This window comes from Atractosteus spatula, chromosome 7, assembly GCF_055471065.1.
Source record: "Atractosteus spatula isolate fAtrSpa1 chromosome 7, fAtrSpa1.hap1, whole genome shotgun sequence".
Taxonomy (NCBI): Eukaryota; Metazoa; Chordata; class Actinopteri; order Semionotiformes; family Lepisosteidae; genus Atractosteus; species Atractosteus spatula.
Window position 1 is genome coordinate 39,942,238 of NC_142712.1, and position 21,094 is coordinate 39,963,331.

The 21,094-nt window shown below is 41.5% G+C and overlaps 1 protein-coding gene across 1 annotated transcript in view; it reads right to left on the reverse strand.

Annotated features, from left to right (window-relative positions):
* Window positions 1–2,633: 2,633 nt before the first annotated feature.
* slc16a4 (solute carrier family 16 member 4) overlaps window positions 2,634–21,094 on the reverse strand; it is a 39,155-nt gene continuing 20,694 nt past the window's right edge. Inside the window, exons 8-11 of the mRNA XM_088922452.1 lie at window positions 20,080–20,718; window positions 11,574–11,785; window positions 7,879–7,972; window positions 2,634–5,241 (exon numbers count right to left, since the gene is read on the reverse strand). Coding sequence (XP_088778578.1) covers window positions 5,036–5,241; window positions 7,879–7,972; window positions 11,574–11,785; window positions 20,080–20,718 — 1,151 coding nt within the window. The 3' untranslated portion in view covers window positions 2,634–5,035. The remainder of the gene's footprint in view (window positions 5,242–7,878; window positions 7,973–11,573; window positions 11,786–20,079; window positions 20,719–21,094) is intronic.

Sequence of the window (21,094 nt, forward strand, 5' to 3'; positions counted from 1 at the left end):
AAGGGAGAAACTGTAGGATAGAGACCTTTCAGCAGCAGTATTGCTGAACCCTGGCTTGTGATTTCGATGGAACTTATTTGCAAATTTTTCAAGCGTGAGACTCTTGAAATCTGATCCACAATAAAAAAAAAAACTAACTAATGAAAAAAATCGTAAAAAAGTGCAAGATCTGGTAAGCCGGTTTCGGGGGGTGAGTGGTGGAATTTTAGTCTTTGTTTTTCTGAAACAAGTAAAGCAGCCTGTATCCCTCACAGCCCTGGACCACTTCAATCCAGCAGGTCTTGGTAAAATAAACTCCAGAACAACCCATACATGGTCAAAATTTTATTAACATCAACAGTTGGTACATGTTGCTAAAATTAAGACAACCCATCAGCTGAGAAGAAAGGTTTTGCCCCAGTCCCCAGAATCCACTGAGCCCAGTAACCACCTGTGAGGCTGAGGTTTCTCCCCTGCAGGGGGCAGACGTGAAGAATGCAAGGATAGAGTGGAGTATATATAATAACCTGAAATAACAGAAGTTCTGATGTCACAAAGCTGTCTTCAGCTTTTCTGAGAAACAATACTCCTTTCATTTTATCGCAGCAGCCACTCCAGTGTGGAACACAGGAACGACTTTCATTCACACCTCACTCACACTTGAGAGTGGATTAACTGGAATCAACACCTGTAACCAAAATACGTAGCTGAACATTTAACGCTCCCGCGAAATAAAAACCTTCCAGGCAACAATGGAGAAGAACGAGACAGAGGTCACTGTAGGTACAAACCCCTCAGAACAGCTTTCAAAATTACAGATATTTCATAAAATCATCAAAAAAATATAAAAACCCACACATTTTATAGTATCCACCAATATTTTTAAACAAAACGCAGGATACTTTTAATATTTTGTCTAAGGCATTAAATGGGTAAAACCAATACTCTTGAAAAATCATATTTATGTGTGTATTTATAGCGAGGTTTCTATATACACACATTTCTATGCTTTTAAGCAATTTCAAAATTTCTAAGCAAAAGAAATAGCTGATTGTGAACAGAATGAGCACAGTATTGTTGTCCCAGGAGATACAACAATAGAATCCCCCCCAAAAATGTATACAATACAATACAATAATCATGGGGGACTACTGAATTAGGTCCAAATAAAATGCTACATGCAACAAATTTCTTCGTTTGCGTCGTGCTACCACTAGAGGGCAATAATAAATAATTGTGCTGCAATTACTGCAGTTCAATGTATTTACAACTCTTGCAATACTAATAACAAAAAAAAAACAACCTGCAGTGATCATGGCACTCGTGTGGTTCATTCTTGAGTGAAAATGTGTTGAGAGTAACTTATCTAGGAATTCTGCAGTCCTTCCTCGGACTCTGCATTTACTTGCACAACTATTTGGAAAATGAAAAGGAACAAAAATGCAGATTACACCTTTGCAAGTCAACAAGGAAACATCACTGAGTTCCAATGGATCCTGTTGTTTAAAAAGAAAACTAAACAATTTAGAGAATAGCTTTTTCAACAGACATTGTATTTTGGCAACCTTGGAATAAATACACACTTAAAAGAATCAAACGTTAAGAGCTGGGCATATACACAGTATATTGGTCTCTTCTATTCACATAGTTGCCGGAATTCAAACCCAAGCAGCAGTCTCATGATCATATCAAAGTATCATTAGCCTCAAATAAAATGCCCACTAAGACCATGGCATAAATTATTTAAAACAATATCAGGCCACATACACAGTAACACATGAAAGTTCACGCAATACGTTTTAAGTGTTTCTGTCATTAGGTCTTTATAACACACCATGAGGAAGGAACCCTCAGGGATCTGCTCGTCGAAGAAGGAGATAAAGAATTTACTAATGAGATGGGAGCTTAATCTTGCAAGATCACAGGAGGTTACAGGCACTTATAGATAGATGTTCTTCAATGTAAGTGTGCTAAGAATTAATCAGAATTTGGAAAGCTGCAAAACAGACAATAGCCAAAATTTGATAAAAGCAATATATCACTAGTAAGGGGGCAAGAGAATGGTCTGAAGGTCTAGAGCAGAAGTGTCCAATCCTAGTTCTGGAGGAGGCCTGTGTACCTGTGGGGTTTTCGGGGCTCGTAAAAGCAGCAGCACCAGAAGAGCTGGGGAAAGAAGCTGTTAAACTGGTCCCAATAATTAAACGATGATCTGGACAGCCCTGCTCTGTACCTTGGTTCCAGCAAGTAATGGGCAGTTGTACTACTGTAGGCCCTATAAAGTGAAGGACATTATTTATTAACATACAGAAAATAGAGGATAGTGGAGAAAACAAAAGGGGGTTTTATATTTGAGGCCTATTTCTACATTTGTAAAGAGCTTAAAGCATTTTTTTTTATTTACAGGGTTTTTGGCATCAATAACCAATTGATATACTAATTAGTGACCAATACTGATATGACTGAAATCTGTTACACTGTTGTTTCCACCTGTGTTTCCATCATAAACTCATCTAATAAAAGCTTGTAGTTTTTAGTGAGAAATAGAACACATTCTTAATTGGCACTTTGAGGCGAGACTGCATAACCTTCTGCATGCTAAAGGTGTTGTAACCAAGGCCAGAGTGCAAACAAATTCTAGACAAGCAAGTAGGTCAGTTACAGGCATTTATTAGCACCAGTGATCGAGGGCCCAGTTGGAACAAAAACCCAGAGTCTGGGATTCCTCAGGAGCTGGACTGAGAACCACTGGCTTGAGTGAAGGCAGAAAAAGAAGACAGTCATAGATTTTAACACGAGGCTGTCTCCTTGGGATTGATGTCAGATGGGGAACATGAAGGACTTCATTGCAAGGCACTGTCCCAAATCCCCTGGGCCATGAAGGATGACGACAGCTAAACAGCGTGTCTTCTGCAGTGTCCATGTACAGTGCACAACACATTCAACTTTCTCATTTCGGGTACAGAATCAGAGTGCGTAGACCACTTATAATGGGCTGGTTTCCCTTAACAAGGACTGTCTTTTAAATTTGCCAATCAGTCTGAAAACAGAAAAGCTGTTCAGTAGTTTTCTTCTTTATACAGTATGTATAAATGTAATTTCATGACCACATGAAACAAAATTCCTCCAATACAATCACACGTCTGCTGGCCTGGTGGAGGTGGTTAGGGTTCAGAAATACATTTCCAAACCAGGCTGTACTAAGACATGATGTGCAATGGGCATTATTTATTTTGGTCTTGAGCTTTACAATTTAAGACCCAAGAAAGGCATTGTGCACATCCTTTTAGCACAAAAGTGTACAGGAAAGGCACTCAAAGTCACACCTAGTAAAAAGAAAGGCATCAGTAAATATGGAAAAAATGATTAAATTTTTTGAGTGAACTGGATCATCACCCAGGATACAGACGAAGCTGTACTGATTATAATTTAAGACCCATATTCTAGAGAAATTTCATGTTCATAATTGAAGATGAGCAGAAAATGAAATGAGCAAGATTAAACCAATAGTTTTGTGACACATACGTACTTCTTGGCTGAAGAACAAAAATTGGATGCAATATAAAGACATTGATTAAAATTACCTAGAAAAAATGCACCTCAAATACATTTGGAAGACTCAGGTAATTGCAACAGCTGTATGAGAGGGTGTCGTGTGAACTGTGTGTTTCCTTGGTTACATTTTTCATGTTGCACTTCAGTTGTAAAGCCTTCTCGAGAGTTAAATGAAGCAGTTGCAGAGAATATTAGGCACAGAATTCATAAGAATTTAATTACATGTGGTAGAGCTTTCTGTAGGTTTGTTTTCATGACCCCAACTGCTGTTCATTAAACTCCAGAAGCCTTGGCTGAGTTTATTTAACAACTCCATCTTTGGTTTATAGATTTATATTCTGTTCACTTACTAAAAAAAGCCAAAAAGAGAACAAAAAATCCTAAATGTGTTTTGGCAATGCTAGGTTAAAAGACAGAATACAAATGATAATGCTCATTAAAAAAATCTTCCTCTCCCGTTTAAAAATAAACCCCAGAAAATCTCATGAAATTCTTCTGCCTTAGCCCATGGTCTTTTTCAATAGCACTTATTATTACATTTGGTAGTGCAGATTTAAAGGCATGCTTTCATTTCTGTTAATGAATTCAGTGTTCTAATGACACAAGTGTAATACATACAGTATATACAGTATCTATTGAAGAGAGTGCCTGCACAGCCAAAGAGCTCACCAGTACCGTGCAAAGTCTGGGAGGAGAGCTCAAGGTATGCTGGGTAGCTACTGGGAATAGGTCATGAAGGTGCTTCAAGAAAGACAGGAAAATGAATTCAAGCTTCTTAAGAGAAAGTCTGACCATCTCACATTAGTGGTAACATGATTACTTGCAGTGCATATGGTCTAGGTTGAGTCTGAGTGATGCTGCATCTGAAGACCTGAAGATTGCAGGTGAGCACATTTGTACTGCAGGGTAAGGTAACAGCTTGGGTTGTTGTTCAGAAAGATGCATGGCAGCGCTGCAGGAATGCTGGAGTCGACGGCTCGTACAATTCTCAGTTTTAACATTTCTTTCTTGGACAGTTTTGTGTGTCGCTTCCAAGGCATCCCGGACACTGCCTTGATGCCCCAGCTTGGGGACTCTTGCCATCTTCTCCGTCTTGTTTTTTTGAGGACCGGGCCAATCAGGCGCAATCACGGGCTTTCTGAAGAGTTGCAAAAATCAGTGAGAATCATTTTCTGGACTTGAAAATACAAATATGAATAAAAATAATTATGATTTTAGTCTCGGTGCCTCCAAAAACGTACACCTGGTGCTTATCCAGACAACAGAAAATTGGATTTTCCTTTTTCTTTTGCTTTCATCATCCATGTGATAGAAGAGGATGTTTACTTAGAAAGTCATGAATTGATTTTGTTATGTCTGGGTTCTTTCCGATGTCAAAGGTCCTACCTTTCCCCACAGTAATGAAAGCCTGGGAGCCCCAGTGATGCCCACGTGACTTTCCCAGTCCCACCCAGTTCCTCTCCCCACGGTTCGGTTTGTGCAGCAGGGTTCCGGTCCGGTCCTGTTACACCACCCCATTCTTGGTGGCGTCTGAGACGAAGCAGCCATTGGTTCTGCACTCCGGCTCTCCGGATCGGGCTGCTCCCCGCCTCTTTGCCTTCCAGCTCTGCGCGAGGGGCTCCAGGAAGAGCGAGATGGAGGACAGGAGGTAGCACACCCCCGCCAGGTAGAAGGAGCAGTCGTACGTCTGCGTGTAGTCATACAGCAAGCCTGGAACGTACGACATGACAACACGGTCAGTGCCACTGATGGCCAGGTCTCCACCACTGCACAGCAAATACTGTACGCCTGCCCAGACAAAAGTGGCACTGCTGCATTAGACACAATTAAGTATATCGGATATAGAAGACTTACAGACACTTTTACCCAAACTGATTTAGAGAGACTAAGTGAACTATACATCAATTACAACCCCTTCAAGGTACCATGAAAAACAATTGTCTCCTTGGACCAGCCAGCCTCAGTAGCAGCAACAGTAGCAGTACAAAGAACAGTATGTATATACAGGATGTACTGTATGTATATGCATTCATCTGCCTTTCTTCTCCTACAAGGTAGTATTATGCATTCTCACCACTAGAGGGCAATCGCAGTCCAGCAGCTGTCCAGGCAGCTGGGCCAGGCAATGCGTTTCACCCTCCTGTGTACCCAAACCTCAAAAGGTCAGATCCTGTGGTTTTCCTGGTAAATTCAGCCACTCTCTATTTCCAGGACATATCCTTCTCTTTAATTGGGGCCCGTCCTGAGCCCTGGTACATTTATAGTGTCGTAAATCACACCAAACTCTGCAAGTCTGGCTGGCTGGTGTCGTTGAGCTCACGTGGGATGGCAGAGAAGTGCTTTCCTTTAACGAAGAGGCCAGGGTTCACTTTTCAGCCCTTCCTCAAAGCCTCAAAGATCATCTTTCATTTCTCTCGCATAAGGCCAGAGGCAGGCAGCCGGTTACCCCTTGGTATTTCTAATGTTAGAAGATTAGAACATTTAAATAGGTTTAACTGAAAGAAAACAAATCTGACTTAAACCTAAATATCAGCAATATGTATTTATGGGCTGTGAAATATTTCACATTCCACCACCAAAGAAGCTTGTCCTTCATTGGGCTTGGCTCCTTCTGGCATTTTATATTTAATAATGAAACACTGGCCTTTTAAATTGAAGTCTCTCTAAAATAAACTTGTTAATTATCCATCAGAGCTGAGTGCTTCATAATTTCCTTTTCTCCTCCTGAAAACTGTAACTCTGCCACAGCAAATTTCAACTGCTAAGCTTTATCAATTAACACCCTCCTTTCCTATTGTAACAGAGGTGATCAGACAGGTTAAAATTTCAAGAATCTCTTACCCAGTCTGATCAATGCTGGGATGTGTTACTTCTAAGATTGAAACTTTTTACTGAGAAACAAACAGTGGAATGGCTGACAAATATTGCATTAAACAAAGAAGTCACCTGCATCCTCAGTCAGATGCTGTTGACATAACTAATGCATGTCAGACTTGGCTTCATTTAAAACAATGAGGTCTAAAATTGGAATTCAAAGAGCAAGCCTACTAGAATGTACAATAATTACAGATGCCTGGTTACTGGCTGCCAGGCTGCATCTATCAGATTGAGCAGTGCATGTTGGGGTTGAAGCCAGAAGTTCAGTCCTTGCTGCCACTTTATTACCCGATTTCTTCTGTGCTTCAGAATATGACACAGACTTATACAAGTTAATACGGAGAGACATTGCAAATGCAGAAATGGTATTGGTTCCATCATTCATTACATTTTAAACCCTGTCTGTATATACTGTATAATGGAACAAACGAAAAGGCACTTCTTTACCCAAAGGGTTGTGTGAATGTGGAACAAGGTATCTAGCTATGTTATTGAAGCCTAGTGTCTTTCAAGAAACAGCTGGATGAGATCCTTGGAACAATTCATTACTAACTACCAAACAGTCAGATGGGCCAGATATGTAACTCTTTTTATGTTATTATATTATTCTGAATCATTGTATTAACTGATTCATTTTTTGTTTGCTACTCTTTTACACTATTTGTTTTAGTTAATTCATTTCTTTAAATATAAGTCACTTTGGATAGACACATAATTTAAGAACAAATTTTGTTGATTAGTAGTTACCTCCTAGAGTTGTTCAGACAGCTGACAGCACACAGATCAAAGCTATCCTGGGATTAATGAGATAAAAGCTGCTGCATATGTAACACGCTTTCAGATGATACTCTGCTTCTCTCTCTGTGACTGCCTTGGCTGTTATCTGTGAAAAGACATGGGTGGAGGGCACCTTGCACGCAGCAGTTTCAGTCCCTAGATGGATAGCAGACTGCCCAAATCAATCCCATCTGCTTGTGATCACAATTCTCACCATCTCTATGCAGACTGACTTTTAGAATTTGCCTCTGTTGCTCTCAGGAAGTGTGCATTTGTTGTTTTCGTTATTATTGCTGGTTCATGGGGTGGTAAGTTTTGATTGCTGTAGCAACCCTGCAGGCAATACATATCTAATAAATATCTATAAATCTCTAAAGATCCCTGTCAATATTGACAGATGTTGCTTGGTTTTCCTCTTGTCAATGTGCAGTAAAAAAACAGATTTGCATGAGCACGTTTTCAAAGACAAAAAATGATTCAGTTTTTCTAAAAACTGTACTGTGCAGTCCCATAAGGAAGTATCAAAGATTCCAAAATGGGGCCATGAAGAGGTTAGGGAAATAAAATAGGCAGCAAAAATATTATTGCATCAGGAAAAATATTATTGCATAGACAGTCTTTAGAACACACAGGGGGGCCTATCCACAAACTGGTTTTGGGACATATCAGTGATTGATCCCACCCATCATTTACCTGCAGTAGGTGGTCCTGTGAGGCAACCAATCCCTACAAAGAACATGGAGAAGCCCATTGAGTTGTTCAATTTTTCCACCCCAACAAGATCTACCTGAAAAGGAAACACAGTAGCAACAATTTATTGATAACCTTCACTCCTCAATCTGTTGCTGGCTGTACTGCAAACACATTCATGTGAATTCAATGTTTTTTATATTCAAATAGGAAAAGGAATTTGATTTGCAATTTTTTTCCACAATTTAAGCACCTGAACAGAAAACGTGTTTTCAACAGCACTTCTCTGCAATAAAACCAGTGTGCTCAGTGTTTCTCTGAGTACATCACCTGCGTGTGCTTATGGCTACTGACTGTAACACTGACCTCAGGTACAATGTGATGCACATCAAAATCTGCAGTATTTTTTACTCCTGAGCACAGTTAATGTGTATTTCTCTTTACTCAATAAGAAAACAGCTGAATGAAATTGACGGTGCCCTGGAAATCTTTCAGGGTGCAGATTGAAAAAAATTCAAGAAGTTATTTTTCATCTGGAATCTTTCTCCTTTCAAAAGTGTAAGTATCTTAACATATCAATATTCTGGGAATCTGAGCTTCTGTAAAATCTATAAGACGCTGGGATTGTAAATTTTATTCTGAAAAACAAAGTCTCAAAAGGCCACCTAATATTTAGTGTTGTACCAGGGAACTGAATGCCAAGTGGAGCAGATCATATTTACCATCTGCTGTCGACCACTAATATGGATTTTATTCTCAATGAACTTTTACAGTGAGCTTAAGAAGTCAAAAGCAGGCTTGTTGTGTTTGTGCTTGTGCTCAGGGCCAGGCTGAGGCATATGTTTCAGATTGAAAAACTTCAAATAGGCAGCCCCGTCTCCGGAGGCGCGGGGCAAGGGGAATGCTGGCCGAGGGCAACAAAACCACAGACACAGGGGCTGGCGTATCCAGAGAACGCCATCTGAGAAGGGAAAGTGCCGTTCAGATCGCAGCGTGCTTTATAAAACCTCAAGCGCAAGCACGCACACACATGCGCACCCTCCCTGCGCCACTAAGTGTGGCTGGAATTCCAAATCTCATTAGCCTCCAAAAAGGCCCCAGTGTGGGCTCAACAGCTCTCTTTAACAACCAATTAATTCATAACCTCTTGCCTCAATGCCATATCTTGCACTGCCAAACAGCTGTGGTAGGGGTATCTTTCTGGCTACTCGCAGGCTTTAAGAACACTCTACTCTCTTTAGCTCATCAGTTACTTTCAGGGGCCCTGCTGGAAGACAGCCTCCCTTGGATTCTTCTACAAACATCTGCCTCCAGATCTCCTCATTCGGCTTCCACCTGCCTGCAAACCTATCCAGCTGGTTTGACACTGGACTATGGGTCATTTTAATGTTTTTTTGGGAACTCTTGGGATCCAGTTTGGAATTGTTTTAATGAACCCACTATTACAGAACTGTTAATTGCCCATTTTGCATGGCTTGACTCGCGTCTAAGAACACTGTGGCCTTTCGCAGGGGAGACTGAGGAAGTGGAGGCAGACTCCTTCCGCCTGCCCGCCCTCGAAATTCTGCAGAAACAAGAGCTTGTATCCCTACCCGAACTGACATCTTTTCCTTCCAGGTTATGCCTTGATTAGCCACACGGACCCGTTTTCCAAATAAAACGCTCGGTTTAGGTTTTGCCCTTGTTTTAACTCACTTCGAAGACTTTTTCACCAAAAGGTGAAGAACACAGAGCAGCTCAAGAGAGCAGCACCCTTCTCTGAACTTGTAGGAACAGATTTCTAATCTGAGGTGGAGGCATAACTTCTCTGACCCTGAACCAAAATAAACACGCAGTCTGCTGAACCCATTAACGGGACAAGTCGTATAGTCGAGTCATTCAGGGCCTTATAGATTTTATGATTGATGGCTTGGAGTTCTGAATACATTTGTACGATACCATGAGAGAAGGAACAAGTCCTGGCAGGAGGCAGTGCCTCAGTCAGTCTAATATAAACACAAGAAGTAGGTCAGGGAGAGGGCCCAGCTGAGTCTAGGCAAAGCAACAAAGCAAACCTTCCTATTCCAGCTGGCGCCACCACCTCCTTGCTGCTCGGCCTTTCTTTCAAGCTGAATCAAATTACAAAAGCCCCAGCTCACAGGCGTCCTTTACTGCACACACACGGTCACTCAGTCAGGCCCCTCTGGCCATCATCAGATGGACATTCCTGCCGAGGGTCGCAGCAGCCCAGAATCTAACCTGGAAGTACTGCTCTGTCAAGGCAAGGATGCTTGAGACAGCAAGAGCCAGACACACTTAAGCATCATGTCTCTGGACAATGGGAGGGAACCAGAGCACTAGAGAAACCCACAGGAATGTGGACAGAACATGCAAACTCCATATACTGTATAAGCTATCCCAAGACAGAATCGAACCCAGGACCAGAGAGCAGATATCCCCAAACATGTACAAATTAGTGTATATATATGAAAGAATAGAGACCCCTAAAGTGTGTTTACATGTAGTTCTGTCATTTTTCAGTGTTGTAATTTGAGTAGTTCTCTACAAGGCCTGACAAACATATTTCAAGTAGATTATGTCAAAAAGAAGAACTCTCTCCTAAACAAGGGGATCAGGCTACAACAAGAGAGCTGCTCAACATTCTTATTTGTCACCAATGGGTTTTTCTCCATTTTGTCTCAATGCAATAGGGACAGTGACACGGAGGACAGCTCGGATGCATCCCGGCTCCAGGGTCCCACGTTCGGTTCCAGTTTGGCGTGTGCAAGTTCTCACAAAAACACAGGATGGGTGTTTGTCAGGTGCTCTGTTTTTTTCTGGCCATGACTGTAATTTGCTATGAAGACCCCAAGGTCATGTCCCCGGTTGGCATCTTGTACCATGAATTCAACACACAGTCACTGTGATAAACACCAATACTCAAAACAGCATTTCACGGGACATTCCTGATGTCCCCCTATCTCTGCATCTAATAGTTGTCAGAATATTAAATTGAGCCCATTGCAGATTTGCAGTTCTGAGCACTGCCCTGCCAAAGATGTTTTATATTAAAACTAAACTGCACCCAGTACAACCAACACTGACTATGGGAATATAGAGAAACAGAATGAAATGAACATGATGGAGTGAATGGCCTCCTGTCATCTGTGGCCTTTCTGATGTTTATCCATACTTGTTAGTACAGTGTTTTTGTTATCGAACAAGGAAAAACCATGAGCAGAAACAGGCCTAAAACATCCACTGCAAAAGACATAAACACGACAGAGAAACTGTGAGAAACTGGCAGGTCTCCTGATAAGCTACAGCAAACATGCAGCTGCAGTAAGGGGAGAAATAGGCACCAACAGTGTACTATTACTTTTCACTTCAAAAGTGAAAAAAGTGTTAAAAGGGAGAGCTTTGACAAAGATCATCTGTATTTCACACAACACCAAGCATAAAAAGGGAGGCAACACAAATTGTTTGCTTTTCTATGGTTCATGCAGGGCCTGAAGCTTGATGCAAATGCCTAACATTTATACCGCAAAGTCAATCACAATGTACCGGGAGTCTGGGAGGCGGGTGGGTATTTATTTTAGAAAGCAGTGGTTCCGTATTTGGAGAAAAATTGCCCTATTCTTTTCTCTTTAGTTTTAGTTTTATCTGTCAGGTACTGTAGCTATGAAGAGCTACAAAGGAGCTATGCGTGAAGTACCCACTAAGACTGGAAGCAACAACGCCATGTATCCCCCACAGAAAATGGCGAAGAAGACAGCGTAGACCATGAGGTGGATGTAGGTGGTTGCCAGGGGTGACAGCAGGTTGACGAGGCCACAGAGGATCAGGTAGGCCTTGTGGTAGTGGTACTTATGGACCAGATTCCTGTCCGCCACCCAGCCAGACACCAGCTGGGCCACCGTCTCAGTAATACCTGGAAGAGAGAAGCAGTGTACACTTGAACTGACTTACCAAAGCCACTGCAGATTGAAACAGCAGCATCTCAACAGTGCTCCTGAAAGGCTTTTTTGAGTTCTTTCACACTCTGACAAATAACATTCTGAAGAAACATGTACCTTGACTTTTGGAAGGGACTTTGTTTGCAGAAAAAAAAGAGTACAGGACTGCATGGCTGACACTTCTAAAAATTAGTACAGTTAAACTGACTCATCATTTTGACAACAAGTGCTCCAATAGGAAATACTCAGGAAGCCACAGTGGATTGTGCTCACCCAGCAACAACACTGGCAGCTCTAAGGAAACATTTTAAGGGAATCTTCTCACAAGCATTTGCAGGTTGTCGGGTTATTTACAGGTTTGAGGGACACAGAATGACATGTGATCAGGCCTCTGTCCTGCAGGTATTGACGAACACCTGGCAGCTGCTTTATAAAGCATGTTTCTGTGCACGCACTGTATGTCCCCTTTCACTTAAAAGCTTCCTTTACATATATGATGTCTTTTTGAAACTGAATACTATCTGTTAATTACATAACAGCTTTAGGAGCCGAGCCAAGTTTAGTGAAATGTTATATATGTATATATTTAACAGTTTATAGTTAGCCTACCATGCCCAAACCAATTCCTTATGCAGAAATTAGTGTGATCAGGATGATTCTTATTTAGAGAGAAAAGTACGGACATTGTTTGTCTCCAGAAACTGTTTCAGCCCGGACAGAATCCTTTTTTATTTACAAAATGTAGTCAAATACCTCCTTTCCTTCATTTTTTTCTTCCACTTCACTCTTACTGCAAGCTCTTTCTTTTATGTTTTTATGCTGTGATCTGTACTTATGGTATGTTGAGCATCATAATACAACCTAATAATCTTAACTTAATTAGCAGAAATAATTTTGAAATACAGCATAATATACAGTATGATGGGCTTTGAAAGTTCACAAAGTTGAAATGCCTAATTGCAGGCCGAGAACGACAGTCCCCCTGCACATAGTCATGAGTTCACCATTTTCCCTCGTCTGTTCAGGCCTATACAATGAGCTATGAGCTATGAGCCTCAGTAAGCTCATAGCTGAGTCACGAGTAAGGCTCTTGGATATTAACACACTTTGACTTCACTAAGGTCTTGTGTCAGAAGGGCTTGAGGTTGGCGCCTCAAAAATAATAAAGTAAGCAGGTGTTAAAAATCCGAAGGAACCTCTGACATTGCACACTGACGTAAACAAGTCAAATGAGTTCTCTGGACAAATCCCAGGAAGAAAGGCCCCACAATGACAGTCTTGGCTAACCTGTCAAAACAGAAACCCCCCAATTTTCTTCATTCTGATGGCAATCTCCTCGCCTCACCTGACTTTCAGAGGCTCCAACACTTGATATGATCCAAAGCAGACCACTGTGAGACTAAGCTGCTGAGTTATTTTCCACTGCAGGGTCTTTACTCACGGTACCAGGCTTTAACAACACATTTACTTTGCTTTTCTGAAGTTATCTCAACTCTATACATGAAAATGATTTATTGTGAAGTCACAATGTTTTATGGCAGTTTACACAGTGTAGCTTCACCCTGACATGGTTTTCTCCTCTGGTAACGCAAACTGCATTTTAATTGTATTTCAGATCTGTTTTCAATTTTTTTTTTCTTTTTGAAAGAAAGAGCATATGTAATATTTTGTCACTGTCTCCTCCCAGACTCGGAGCATACAGTATCTGGAGCTAGAGGGAGTTTTTGGTTGTTTTTATTCCCTCCTCATGCTGTTACAGTTTTCACGGCATCACTAAGTTGTTCAAAGTAAATATGGTGTGTCGGTCCAGACCGCTCTGACTTCACATTCTGAGCTGCACAGAATGTCCTGGGCTGGCTTCAGTGATGGCTGGCTGCTGAATCGAGTGTATAATACTGAAGAAGATAACCTGAGAGAAAGCAAACAATATTTCTTCCTATGCTCTTCTGAATAGCCAAGCTGATTTAAAAGGGTAAAAAAACATCTCGAAGAACTGTTATGTTCAGAATGATCTTGAAAAAACTGTGTAAAAGGATCTGGAAGAAGCCAGCCAAGATGTCTGTGCGAGCTACAATCCTTAGAAAAGTCATTCTCTGGTAAAAATATAGTACAGTGTAGTAAAGCACAAGGAAATTATTTTAAAAACACGGTAAAGCATGATTAAAGTGAAGGAAATGCAAGGTATAATCAACCAACTGCATAGCTGTAATCCTAATTGGCTATGCATGCCAAGTGCTATGAATGCTTTGATAAATTGACACAGTAAAATTCAGCTTAAACTCTGCTGCACTCTCAGATCAATCATTCAAGGTGATCAGCCAAAGACAACATATATCTGACACAGGATGAGATATGCTCATGGAATGATTTCTAAAATTCCTATCTGAAAAGCAAGTGTTCTTCATTTCCTAATTCTGCTGGTCTAAGTTATCAGAACTTTGTACGGTTCCATTGACAATGTCAGGGACAGCTATCAATAGCATTTTGACTGTCAGTCAAAGCCATGATTACTGAATAACTTCCCCTCCACAAAAACACAGAAAAATCAATTGCACCAATTGGCTCAGCCAAGTGAACCAACGTTCAAAGAAACGCTGACAGATTCTCTTTACAGCTGCCAGTCTGTGCTTTATGGTGAACGTTACAGCAAGGTAAAAGTGAAAGTGGGAGAGAAGTCATCAAGGGGATATCTCAATATACGTGACTGTCTTTGTAATCACAACTACTGACTACGAGAATTCATTTCCTTTCAAGTGTTCCAGTTTCTTAGTAGCTCCACTTCACAACAAATGTGCCTTTTGAACCATCATGCATAACATGTGCTGTTGAAAAAATGAACAGATCAGTTAAGAGACCAGAAGCTAAGATGAACCAGATGCTGTGCTGGCTCCTCAAGGAGAGAAGCTTGACACTAGATGTTTTTAGATCATTATACTATTTTTGTCAATCATTTCAGAGGTACACATCCCTGGTCCTGGGGGTCCCACATCCCTATGGAATGGTTTTCATTCCAGCTGAGCTCTTGGCTACAGTTAATCGAAACCTTCATTAAAGTAATGATTGGTTAATTATTTGGTTAATATGAACTCGGTTTTCAGTTCCTAAATGCGTTGAAGGTTGCCTTTTAAATATTACACTGCTTAGGGAATCTAAGATCTGCTCTGTTTGAGTAGAGAAAATACTTACAAAGGTTCCAGTCAAGCAACCCGTTAGCCCAGTTAAGGGCTCAGCTAGAACAAGAAGCAGCAGATGTGTGGTCTGCAGGACCAGAGCCTGAAATCTCTGCATTAGGTGCCACTGCTGTGTGTAGCCCCCAGGAAGCATGCAGGAGCTGTGCAGATATAGGCATGAGACAAGCTCCAGATCCTGAATCCTATATGAAAAGTGCACAGCCACACCAATCTGGCTTGGAAAGAGCTGGGTACATAGAACTCTAGGCTTTGTTTGTGTTGTTGACACTGAGCTCAGGGGTCTCCTGTTGCAGAGACTTTTTTTAAAATGAAAATGTGTTATACCTAGCTTCTCTCTAGCTTCTCTGTACTTGACTCTAGTCATTCTGCTCTTCTCCTCCAACAAGCATAGAAGCTTGCCATGTCCCCTCTTGGACACTACATTTTCAAGAATGTGCTGACATACTTTCATGGAGGTCAGTAGTTTTGGTCTTCCAGCTGTCTCTATCTATACATACATATTCAGTTTCCTTTATTGCCTCTCTGCCTGTCCTGGAAGCCTGGTGACATCCCTTGCTTCGCTCCCAGAGCAGTGATTTTCGGTTCCGGCTAAGAGGGAACACAAAAGGACTGGCTGCCACTCCTGTCACCAGTTTTCATTTTTTTCTAGTTTTTATTTACATTTTACTTTCATTTGTCTTTTTTTCTCCTTCTCCCCCATTTTTACTTCCATTCACGACAAACAAGATCTCTTGTTTAACATAATAGTCCCTCCAGGTTACGGTTTGTTTGAACAACCTCACCCTTCTGGCCGTGGTGGGGGCATAATTGTTATTTATAATCTCCTTTTCTGTTGAAGTCCTGCTCTGCTCTTTTGAATGTCTTGTTTCTTTCCCACTCTACTATTATTGTTAGTGTCTATAGACTCCCCTGGGCCTCGTGGTGCCTTTTTAGAGGAGTTTTTATCTCCGATTTAAGAGGAGCCGTGTTCTTGGTGACTTTAATATGCATGTGGACTCACAGTCTTCCTATTTAGCTTCTATCTTTGGGTTAGATCAAAGCATTCCAACAGTTTGTTCTTAGCCCAACTGATCACAAAGGACACACCCTGGATTTAGTAATTGGAGACGACTCTTTTGTTTCTCACTTCACTTATTTTAAACTGTGTCTCTCTGACCACTTAGCTATTCCCTTCAAGCCAGAACTCTTCCCCCTCATACTCTGTAAGTTTTTGCAACTGACAATCTGTTGACCAGACAAGTTTGCAAATTCTGTTCTGTTCTCTTCAGCTTGCTTTTCCTACTCTGATCCTTTAAAGGACAAACTTAATGAACACAATGATGCAGTAGAGTCTGCTCGATCCAGCTACTTCTCCCACATCATTGAGAACAACCATAACAAACCTAGACATCTGTTCTCCACCATCAACTGATTGCTTAAGCCAAACTGCCCCACCACATTACCTGCCTCATTCCAACTCTATGATCGACAACATCCGACATCACATTCTCTTCTGGAGACAAACAACGCATGTTACCTCCACGCCTCCTCCCTAGTTTAACTGGCTCCCTTCTCTCTAGCTTCTCTCTATGTGACTCTGAATGCCCCGGTAAACTGGTTTCGTGTATGAAATCCACTACCTGCATTTAGATCCAATTCCCACAGCTTTATTTCAATCCTGTTTCACTTCACTCTGCCCTATTGTCCTCAACATAATAAATGAGTCCTTGAGCACTGGCGTGGTACCAATGGCCTTCAAAACTTCTGCTGTTACCCCAGTGTAAAAAAAAACAACAAATATGTCTCTGGAAACCTAAACAATTTTTGTCCAATATCTAACCTACGCTTTCTTGCAAAAATTGTAACATGCTGTTACAAATCGGTTAAATAACCTCTTCGAACCCCTTTAATCTGGTTTCTGACAACTACACAGCACAGAAACTGGCCTAGTTAAAGTCACTAACAATCTACTTATGGCTTCTGATGCTGGTTCTCTTTCTATCCTTATTCTTCTTGATGACAGTGCTGCTTTTGATCCTGTTAACCACAATATCTTTTCTTTCTTGTCTTCAGGCTGTGCTTGGAGTTTCTGATACTGTTCTTAAATGGTTCAAATCTTGCTGATCACTGTCACTTTGTCTCTTGGCGGTTTTAGTTCTGAAATTGGACTCATTAAGTCTGGTATTCCTCAGGGCTCATCACTGGCACTTATACTTTTCAGCATTTTCATGAATAACCAATAGCTACTTGGTCAGCTGTTAAGATCACATGGTCTAAATGATCATTTCTATGCTGATGATACTCGGATCTACATCCATACTAAACCTGACACTAATGTAGCTGCCTCTGCTATCTAATTACATCTCTGACAAAAACATGGGCTTTTATTTAACTGGTCTTTTGTCTGCCCCTTTGCTTTCCTACTATATCCCAAACCTCCATCTACTATCTCCTCTCAATGTGTATTTTTCTGTTCTTTAAAGGGCTTTGAAAAGCTACTTTTAAAGACACTATATAGAATAAAGTATATTGTTTTATGTCACCCAAAGGAGACTCCACAGCTGAAAAGTTGTTTCTTTTCTTCTGTTTTCAGCATGGAATAAAACTTTAGTTGTTCCTTTGCAGCCTACGCATGCTGACGCAGCTACCTACTTGAACTACTTATTATTTTATTATTATTAATAATAATACGCTCTACAGAGATTAGCTTAGTTTTGTAGCTGCATACCATTTTGTGAGCAGAAGCAATAGGTACATTTCTATGCTGCACATTCTCCCTGCTCTTCCACAACTGCAAATAACAAGGGAATGAACGCCCTCAGGGACAAAGGACAATGACAAGTACACCATGTTAACTAAGTCTTCTCCAAACATTCCCCAGCCCACTTCTTAAAAAAAAAACACGTTCAGGCCTTTCTTCCACTGTACCCGTCGCAGACACAATGAATCTCTGTATAAATTCAGCAGCCACTTCAAAGCTCTGCAGAATTTAGAAACCTCCCGTCTCCAAGGTAGCGGCTCCTGTTGGAAGACGTTGCCTAGCGATTTTCTGGGCACCAGCAGCGGCCATAGCAAGGGCCTGTTTGGGAAGCCTTAGCTGTCTGGGTTGAAAGGAATCCTTTGAGTAGGGGGACTGGGCTGGCGGTCTCTACTGCTCTGTGAAGAGCTTCACACGCAGATGGAATCTGAGAAAGCAGGCTGCGTCTCACTCAAACACGGCAGGCACTCACACTCACACAGACTGTTCATTGTGAGCGTGCTCTGTAGCTCAGGACCCCTCCGGAGCTTGGCAAGACCCTGGGGTCGGATGGAACTCAGGATACAGAGAGAGACTCCATCATCCCCTGCACTACCTCCTCCTTGACTGGCCTGGCATCGACAGGACCCCACTGAGATGGGGCCAGTGTGATGGACACTGTCATTCGGAATTGGGGGGTGGGGAGCTGTTGGCAAAAGCTTAGTTTAGCCACATGCAGTCTGGGGGGTTTCACTACTGCCTTAGTCAGCCAGTATGAAAAAAAACAAAACATGAGTACATACAGTTGAGTAGTTGTGATCTCTTCTATCATGGTTTTAAAACCAGGTCAGGAGTTCCTAAGGGACTTAGGCAATAAAGACACTCATTTGGAACACAGGTAAACCACAATAGTCCAGGTGAACTTCAATTAGGTCACTAGCTGACTAAGCAAACAGCTGGCCAAAGAGCTGCCAGGGCTGTGTGGGCATGAGCCAGCCTGGTGATCCTCAGCTCACCGTGCAACAGCAGCCCCTGGCAGCTGCCAAGTGTGCCAGTGATCAGCTGGTGCGAGCTCTCCCCTGCCTACCTTCTAGCTGTCGAATGACTGCAGCAGTGAGCCGAGCTGATTTGCAGGTGCAGGGTATACAACTACAAGATTGTTGGCATTTTACATTAGAAAAACAGAAGAGATGATGGCTAACTCCCACCTGCCTGTCAAAAGACTTTAATTCCTCTGTTTTTCATGAAAAATATAAACATTTCAAAACTTATTTCCTTGCCAGTGTAGAGTATCAGAGTAAAGGGGCCCCAGTAGAAATATAACAAGACACATTCAGATGGGGATAGAAATTATAATAATAGCAGACATTTTAACTCATTGGAATTTTTTCCCTTTTTAAATATATTGTTTATATTGTAAAATAAAAGTATTAGTCCTGAGTCAGTCTATAAAAGACGCAATCAGGCAGATGTGGTGGGAGGGTCTGTCTGGGCTGACACTGGGAACTCTTCATGCTCAAGTCTCTTCAGGACAGTAGATAGCAGCAGCTTCGTGCAGGTGGAAGGAAGGAAGCGGTATCAACAGAAAGCATTTCAACTCCGTCGCTTGGGCCACTGTGCTAAAGTTCAGCAGCTGTTACATAAGACAGCAAACACTGAGCTGCTCACAAATAACTAATGAGTGCAGGTTCACAGAGGGCTTTTCTTTAATCAGACCGCAACTTTAAAACACATTTTCTGGCAGGCATCACTTTATAACAGCCTGGAGTTTAATGCTTGCAATTCTTAAGGGAATATTTTATCAGTTAAACTAGTAACTATCCTGTCCTAAGGATTGCTTATGGGTCTCTTAAGAATCAGACAATACTTAATTCTGACTTGTACATTTTTATAGTTTACTAGATACCCATGTGTTCTGTTCAGACATAAATGGACAAAGCATGGCAATGGGTATGTAAGAACCACAGAAATGCATGTTACTTTGTGTCAAAATCATTCAACACAAACTTTTTTCTCAGTTCTCCAAATTGGAAAACTCCTCAAGCAGGCACGCACACACACAATTTTGTGCAAACATTCATACCTATTTGACTTCCAAATCCTACCTAAAGATAAATCAGAACCCATGACCCCATGGTAATTTACATTAAGCACCTTTGCTCCTTGGACACATTGGATTCACTTTTTAAAAACAAGAATGTGCAAGTGAGAACCAGTTTTTTCAAACAGCTCAGGCTCAATGAAAAGCAGGTCATGCAAAAGTCATTAAGATTCGACAAAGGAAGGGAATGTGTGTGCAAGTACCAGGTCTCCTTGCCCACAGTAAAATTCAAGCATGGCATGCAATGTAACTGTGACTTACCGGCCACTGAGATAATAAAGGAAGCATCCATGGGGTCAATCCCAAGATTCCTGGCTCGGGCTGAAAGGTGGAAATAGGGGATAAAATAGGCCAGCTGGCTGAAGACCAGTGACCATGTGTAGATGCAGAAGAAAGGGTCTTTTAGTAGTGAGAAATCCAGGATTTTGGTCTTTGGGAGTTCTTTACTGACACTTTTGCTTGTTGACATCTCTATCGACAGAGCCTTGCCATTCTGCTCCAGGAACACCTTTGTTTCCTCTGGCATGTTGTCCCCATTGCAGTCATTCTTAATATGCCTGTTTTGGAAGATGCCGTTTTGGATGACACCGTTTTGGATGAGGGTGTTTGCTGGTTCTAGGGTTTGTGAGGCTTCTGGGTTGATGGGTACTTTTTCAGGTGTGGACACGTTTCTCTGCTCTCCTGACATGGAGTCGGTCTTGATACTGCCGGTTGTTAAAGGAATGCACCCATTAAAGCAGTTCTTATAGTGATGCTGAACTTTTTCTGCTTTGCTTGCATGGTCCTTCAGGAGAGAGGAGGAAGAGGGGGGCAGCTCAGGAGCCTTGACACTGATGGGTCTCAGGAGCATTCCAGATGCCACCAGGTTGAGCATGAGGCCTCCTAAGATTAGAAGTGCTCCTGTGAAAGAGGAAGAAAAACACTATGTTTTTGCAAGAAACGTCACATGTATTAAATAGTTCAAATAACATGCCTACATCTGAAATGCTGCACTTCCTAGTACCTATTATAAAAGGAGTTTCTGTGGGTCAAACACTTTGCTTGACGCAAAGAAGTAATTTGAAGTTGAGGCAATTTTTACTAAATCTTTCAGACTTTGTTCAGAGAAATTGGACAGATTTCAGCTTTGAAACGTGTATCATGTTATTAAAGTATCTAATTAGCTCCACGGCATTTTGGCATCGTCGCCAAACTGATTACCTACCAAGATATACACACTTTACCATAAAATCCCCTTTAAGTCTATTAAAATGTGTCCTTTGCAGATTCGCAGTGG